Raw genomic sequence first — 7,182 nt, forward strand, 5'->3', positions numbered from 1 at the left:
TTTCCTTCCATTTCAAATTATACTCTTCTTATATTCTTTTTTGCTTAATTTGATACCATCTTTTTTTTCGTTCCTTTCCAACTGAATAGCTTTTATTTTTTAGTATAAATTATAATATACCTTTTATCTCTTTTTTGTTGTTTTTTAACTTTTTGGGGTTATATATATGTGTGTATTACTGCAAATATTTCTATAATAGTATAACAAAAGATATATCATTATAATAATATAACATGTAAGTGTTTAATATTATTGTAAAATATCTTGCACGGTAGTATACTAGCACGATGTATAAGTATACCAAATAGGTATATTATTATTTTACGTCTATTCTTACCATATCATACAAAAACTACACGACGTTGGAGAGAAAACTAAGTTCCACCCTAGATTACACTACTGCAAAACATGAGATGAAGCAAAAAAAACTGTGGTATATGTTGTCGACACACAATTTTGCATTCTTTAACATGGTATTTTGCGCCAAATTAAAGCAAATAGAATAAGAGTAAGCAACATTAACCAAGCAAATAAAATCAAATCCTATTAGAATATCAGACAATGCCAGCCAAGTACCAATTTCAACTCCCTATCCAGCATACAACTTTCAGAAGTAACAGAAATGCTAATATACAGCCGCAAAAAATTTAAATGCACATGCATAGATACTAATATGCATATATCACCAACAAGTAAGTTGGTTTAAGCTGAAGAATGTCTTCATAACTCATACTATAATCTTTCTGGGGAATCAGAACATCCAGATGCAATTGCTTCTGCTTTTGCAGCACGCTCTGCAATCCGTAGTTTATGTCTAGCTGAAAAAGTATAACGAGCAGGATTTAAGTTCGCAAGTAAATTCAAGTACTATTCATCTTTTCAACTCCTACTTCTTAAAATTTTCAATCGCCCTCTATGTCCATGCTGCAACAAGATGATAGGACCGAGAAAGGTGAAATTTTAAATGTATACAGAATGAATACTTGCATTATAATTCTTGTCCAAATAATTAGCCCATCCTGGTCAGGATCTGATATAATATAACTGTTAATCGGTAAATGGCATCTGGAGTCATGTCAAATAAATGAACTTGAACGCATACCAGAACCACTTTATGCCTCCAGCGTTACATCAACAGTCACCCTTTCCTTGTATGATCATCCTCTCCCGGAATCGCTTAAGTATAATACACATGGCTCAAGCAGAAATCTTGAATCCAATAATGTGCAATTCAAATATATTAAAAAAAGCATCATTAAGAAAGCTAAGTCAGTTACAAAAGCTGAATCTAGAGGAAGAAGCTTATTATACCTTGGAAATTGGAGAATCTGAAATCAACAGTTTTCTCCTGGTTTGGCCTGCTTGTTGTTTTGCTTTCGGCATTTTGAAAACAAAGACAAAGTGTTCTCTTAAAGGTAAAACAAACCTGCAGGAATTAGAAAGGCCAGCTTAGCTCAACTTAATTTGAATGAAACATAACCATATTGGACTCCACTAATGCGGGCCACGACAGCTAATATTGAACAGCAAAAAAACAACAGATGAAGAGTTTGGAGAGTTAAGTTCAGTATGCAGATACCTTCAAATTTTCATATACAAGGTTTTTGCACAGAAGTGACCTATTCAAGGACTATATTAGTTATGTATTACAGCAAAGTTACGTAAAAGTTCAATATCACCTCTGACAGAAGGAATTCACAATAGGCAACCATTATATTCAAAACTACTTTAGGCTTGTCCTGATAAACATGTGTGGACGAAGTTATATGTCGAAGACTGCACGACACTCATTCATGCACTTCAAAACCAACAAGGCAACAGACTCCATTTTTCTGTGTTCTGATTTTAAGAGGCCTCCCGACAACACTGAGCAGCCCAAAATAAATAAGATAAGAATAACAGAAGACCGATAAAACCACCAAAGCAATAAAAACCTATTACTCCATGCTCATATTTACTTTACGCGGCTTGAAAAGATAGCTACACAAAAGACACGGAAAAAAAAAGATTGAAAACAAAGCATAGATAGGAAAAATAACATGAATTATAATCACAATTAAATCTGAAATTGACTGAAAAGACTTAACAAAAGATTGAGGCAATAACAGAGAAGGAACTAAAGAGAAGCAAAAAAAAATGGACCAAGGGGAAAACCAGAAGAATCAAAATATGGGAAAGAAGAACAACATAAATACCAACGCTTTGATTGCAAAAGGAAAACAATAAGAAAAGATAGCTGCATAATATAATGTAGGATGCATCAGATAGCATGCATTCTCATACCCAAAAAAGAGGGGGGAAAGAAACAAGAAGAAAACCAGAAGCACAAAAAATCCAGAGCATGGTTTCTAGAAGCTTCAAAATACAACACAACAATTCGAAGGATAAATCGGCAAAAATGGAAAAGCATCACTTGCAATAACATTGGATGATGATATCATAATCCTCACGTATATGAAGTTCAAGAAATATCAAAGAAAAGGTGAGAAGGAATGATATTCGACCCAAAAAGCAGGCCCGAACAGGAGCCAGGTTCAAAATTCCAAATAAGAGATTTCCTTACCTGCTATGTTATTAAATGACAACACAATAAGTTCCCCAAATTGCCCCTGTTCGTACCATCTTGTTCATCCCCATTCTATAAAAGTAATCCCACAGTTGCTAAGACGAAAATTATACTTTAAAATAGAGCAATATTCTTTTACACCGAACAAACAAGTGATTAAGGTCACAGCATTAACCCCAATGCGTTCTTGTCTCTTGCGCTTGCACTACAAGCCATTTCGGATCTACAACAGTGACTTCACGCATGTATTCCTTAGTTGTCATCACCAGCTCATGGTAAATAACCCAGTCCGGTTGTCTTTGAAAAAGTGCACTGCTAGGATGGATGTAAACGGGCTGGTTTTCAACAAGGGATCGCTACAAGCAAGAGATACAACTGTTCCATGGCTGATACCAGAGCCTGAGGGGAAGGAGGGTCCATGAAATCAAACGACAAAAGATCATTAATTCCCATGGCTTTCATCATAAGTACAGTGTTCCCAAGATTTATCCTCTGGATCTCAGGGATGCTAGTAGGAGACATTTCATTGTGGAACGCACTCTCCGTGTATAGGCGGTAGCATTTACCAGGTCCTGTTCTTCCAGCACGTCCAGCTCGTTGCTTTGCTGATGCTTGTGAAAAGGCCCAGCCCTTTCATCCTCTCGTACAGACATTGGCAAGCATAATCAATCTCCTCTTGACCAGTCAGGAAAAGGAGGACGTCACCTTCAGGTTCTGTCAAGTGGATCTGTAGTACAGTGATTAAAGCTGCATCAAGGTAATCGCTTTCTGGTTGTTTAGTGTAAAGCACCTCTACTGGAAAAGTTCTTCCTGGGATTGTAAAGATGTTGCAGTTGAAGAAATATCCAGAAAATTTCTCTGCATCCAAGGTTGCAGATGTGACTATCAGACGGAGGTCAGGTCTCCTCTTCACAAGTTGCTTAAGCAGTCCGAAGAGAACATCAGTGTGAATGGTTCTCTCGTGCGCTTCATCAAGCATTACGACTGAATACTGGGACAAATTTTCATCAATCAAGATCTCCCTCAGAAGCATACCATCAGTCATATACTTTATAACAGTTTCTGGTCCAGTACAATCCTCGAAACGGATAGCATAACCAACTTCTTCCCCTAAACGACAACCAAATTCCTCAGCAACTCTCTTAGCCACTGACATAGCACTCGACGAGGTTGAGTACATCCAATTTTGCCCTTCGTTGTATACCCTGCCTCAGCTAAATACTGTGTCACCTGTGTTGTCTTGCCAGAACCTGTCTCGCCAATGACGACAAGGACCTGATTATCATGGACAGCCTGTACCAGTTCATTCTTCAACTTGTAAATTGGAAGGCTCTTCCTCTGCTCCTGGAGAGATAGTTTAGACCTCTGCCCAAAGGTCAAGGCTTTACCATAAGCATCCTTTTTCCATTCTGGCATGTCATAGGCAGATAAACCGACACCCCTCAACTCCTGTGCCAGATGCCTCTCACCAGTCTCCGGCATTGAAATTCCTTTACACTCATAACACCTGCAGCTATGAGTTGTTTTGCTTCCCATATTTCGGGAGAACTCATTCTCTTCAATGGTCGTCGTGATGGAACAACATCTTCCTATTGCTCTCATACTTGTTCCTGTCCTGATGCCTCCCAGACCTTATATCATCCTCCTCACCTTCCCCATACCCATCTCTCCTATTCTTCTCATATTTATTCCTGTCCCGCTCCCGATCCCTATGCCTTTCCCGTCCCTTATATTCACCTCTATCATCACCATGATTATCCCAGTCTCTATCCCTCTCGCTCTCCCTACCCCTATCCCTATCATCCCAATCCCTACCCCTATCCCTATCCCTATCCCTATCCCTATCCCTATCCCTATCATTGCCCCGTTCTCTTCTATCATCTCGATCCCTCTCTCGCCTCCTGTCACGCCTATTCCTATCAACAAGCCATTCTCTGTTCTAAAATTTCATAATGGGAAATTTTCGTTCCTATACCCATATTACCAAATATGTTCATAGTTTGCATATTATATTTGGTATATTGTAGTTGTATATAACTTAGTAGAAATAATGTACGAAATTTGTAGATAAGTTGTATAATATATAATTAGTTGTATGAAAATTTTTTTACTATGTATAAATTAGATACAAAATATACAAAAGACATATTGTATAAAATTTGTATGTAAGTTTTATGTTATTGTAGTTGTATTTCACTGGGTGGAAATAATGTGTGAAAGTTGTAGAAAATTGTAGATAAGTTGTTAATTCGTATTTTCATATTAATTTTTCAAATGATATGTAGTTTTGTTATAGATTAAATGTAGAAAATAAGCCACTGTGAGTCTTATTTGACTCATTCCTCACATTCAACCTATTCTACAAATCACGCCTCTTTAAATACAATACAACCATACTTTCTTGAATTTAAAGGTATAGTAATATATATAACTTAAAAAAATCTTCTCCTCTGCCAAAGACATAAATGGAATTAGGTATATAGAAGGTAATTATATTAAAAATTAAGCATGAAGGGTAATATAGTTTACTATATGGCATAGGAATGTAAAAATTCCTTTTCATAAAGCACTATCTTTTAGTGGTAATTAGCTATCTATAGATATCATTTGTTATATTACGGATTGTAGATACGTTTTCTGTTGTTATAAGATGTATTAGATGTATTTAAGCTATTGTATTCATGGATACAGTAGCAAAAATAGGCGTGAATCAAGGAAGTCAAGCTAATCAGTTGTTGTATTCGAGTGTATTCGACTGTATTCATGGCGTGAAACATGGGATTACAGCTCGACAGATTATTGTATCCGACTGTATTCGACTGTATTCGCGGCGTGAAACATGGGATTACACTATTTTTAAACGGAAAGTGAATCAATTAACATATAGACTCCTAATATAACTCAACTAACTCAATTATAACACACAAAATTTGTATTTCCAGTTATAAAAAAGATTCTCAACCGAAAAATACCCCAAAAATATAGCAATCTTCAGAGAAATTATATAATACATCTGAATACATAAATTATATTAATTAAAAAAAACATATGAATACATTCATGGCATATAGCGAGACAGTGAATACAATGAAATACATATAATACAGCGAGATACATTGAAATACAATGAAAAAAAAGACAGAGAATACAATGAAATACAGCGAGATACATTGAATTACAATGAAAAAAAAGACAATGAATACAATAAAATACATGAAAATACAGCGTAATACGTTGATATTACATTGAAATATATTAACAGAAATCTTCTTCTTCATCGCGAAAGATAAAGTTGTGGCGTGGATGTCACGTGGAATTGCTCTGGATTGATGAAGTTGGTTTGATTCTGTCGAAAAGAACTCTAAATTCCCAAATAGAAGAAGACAAAGCAAAAAGACAAAGTAGAGAGAGAAAGAAAATACGAAAGCGATTAGTGGCTTAGGGGAGAATATCCAAACTTCAAATATAATTATTTATAAATACAAAATAGTAGCTTCTGTATCTTTATAGTATAAAATTAACTTTTGGAGTATATTGTAATATTATAATACAATTTGCCATATATTTATTGTATAAACATTACATATATTTCAAAATAAATGATAGTTTTATAAATATTATATACACATAATATACTACTTGTATATTACTGTTATATACACATATCTAAATGGCATATACATCTATCTATTTATCTAACTATATTAAAAGCATAAAACCCCTTAGTAAAATATCATTCAACTACCCTTTAAAAATAAGTTTTACATTGGATAAAATTATAATTTAAGTTACACTCCTATAATTTGGACGTAACTACTTTGTTGCTAATATTCTTATGTTTTTCATCTAATTTTTCTTTAATTTTGGAGATGTTATTTATAATTTTCTACAAAGCAACTATTAGTCAATTAGATGATTAAGAAATTAATTTCTTAACGCAAGATTTGCTATGTGTATTATGTGGGGAAGCGGCGTATATGCGAGGTGGCCAGTGTATGTGCGCCGCCCGGGATTTAGCATGCGGAGTTGAAGTATTTACTTTCATGTTTTCATTTGTTCCATGTTATTTCGTGGTGTACGCTCTAACTGTTACATGTTTTTACTTGACATCTATGTAATATTTGCTACTTGTTATTTAACTGCTACTTACCTTGATTTGTTCATTTCCCATGCGATTTCTGCTTATTTGCTACTTGTTTCAGTTTGCTTTAATTGTATATTTTAACTGTCACATGTTTTACATGTTTCCATTGTTTGAAATTCCGTGAGGTTGGACATTCCCCGTTTATACCGTGGTTCTTTATTGTTTGTATATTTCACTCCTCTATGTTGATCTCAAGTGGTTAAGGTTTGAATTATTTGGGAATCGGGGTATATGTGGTTTAAGTGCTTCCTGTGAAATTTGGTCAGTTATCAACCTTAAGATAATCAGCACTTTTATCCAAACACGTAACTGCTTATTTTTAAATCAGCTTCAGCACTTAAAAGTGCTTTTCAGCACCTAATCTTAATCTGGTGTTGGCACAGGCCTTCTTCGCGTTCGCACTCTTCCCCTCGCATTCACGTAGCTCTGTGTCTTCCTCCTTCGCGTTCGCGCTTGCCCAATTCGGCCCCAT

The 7,182-nt window shown here is 35.3% G+C and overlaps 1 protein-coding gene, 1 long non-coding RNA gene and 1 pseudogene across 3 annotated transcripts; all 3 read right to left on the reverse strand.

Moving 5' to 3' along the window:
• Positions 519 to 1,388, reverse strand: LOC109225665. Its single transcript, XR_002067963.1, has 2 exons — positions 1,312 to 1,388; positions 519 to 818 (listed from the first exon to the last, which is right to left on the reverse strand). It is a non-coding gene; the product is annotated as an uncharacterized LOC109225665 (long non-coding RNA).
• LOC109226139 lies at positions 3,129 to 4,049 on the reverse strand (annotated as a pseudogene). The gene has a single exon (XR_002068007.1). The product of XR_002068007.1 is annotated as a probable pre-mRNA-splicing factor ATP-dependent RNA helicase DEAH5 (transcript).
• On the reverse strand, positions 4,125 to 7,182 carry LOC109226140 (serine/threonine-protein kinase prpf4B-like). Its single transcript, XM_019390939.1, has 3 exons — positions 7,068 to 7,182; positions 5,827 to 5,927; positions 4,125 to 4,505 (listed from the first exon to the last, which is right to left on the reverse strand). Exons 1-3 carry the CDS (start codon positions 7,180 to 7,182, stop codon positions 4,125 to 4,127), a joined length of 597 nt encoding a protein of 198 aa, XP_019246484.1.

The sequence above is a fragment of the Nicotiana attenuata genome, chromosome 5 (assembly GCF_001879085.1).
Source record: "Nicotiana attenuata strain UT chromosome 5, NIATTr2, whole genome shotgun sequence".
Lineage (NCBI taxonomy): Eukaryota > Viridiplantae > Streptophyta > Magnoliopsida > Solanales > Solanaceae > Nicotiana > Nicotiana attenuata.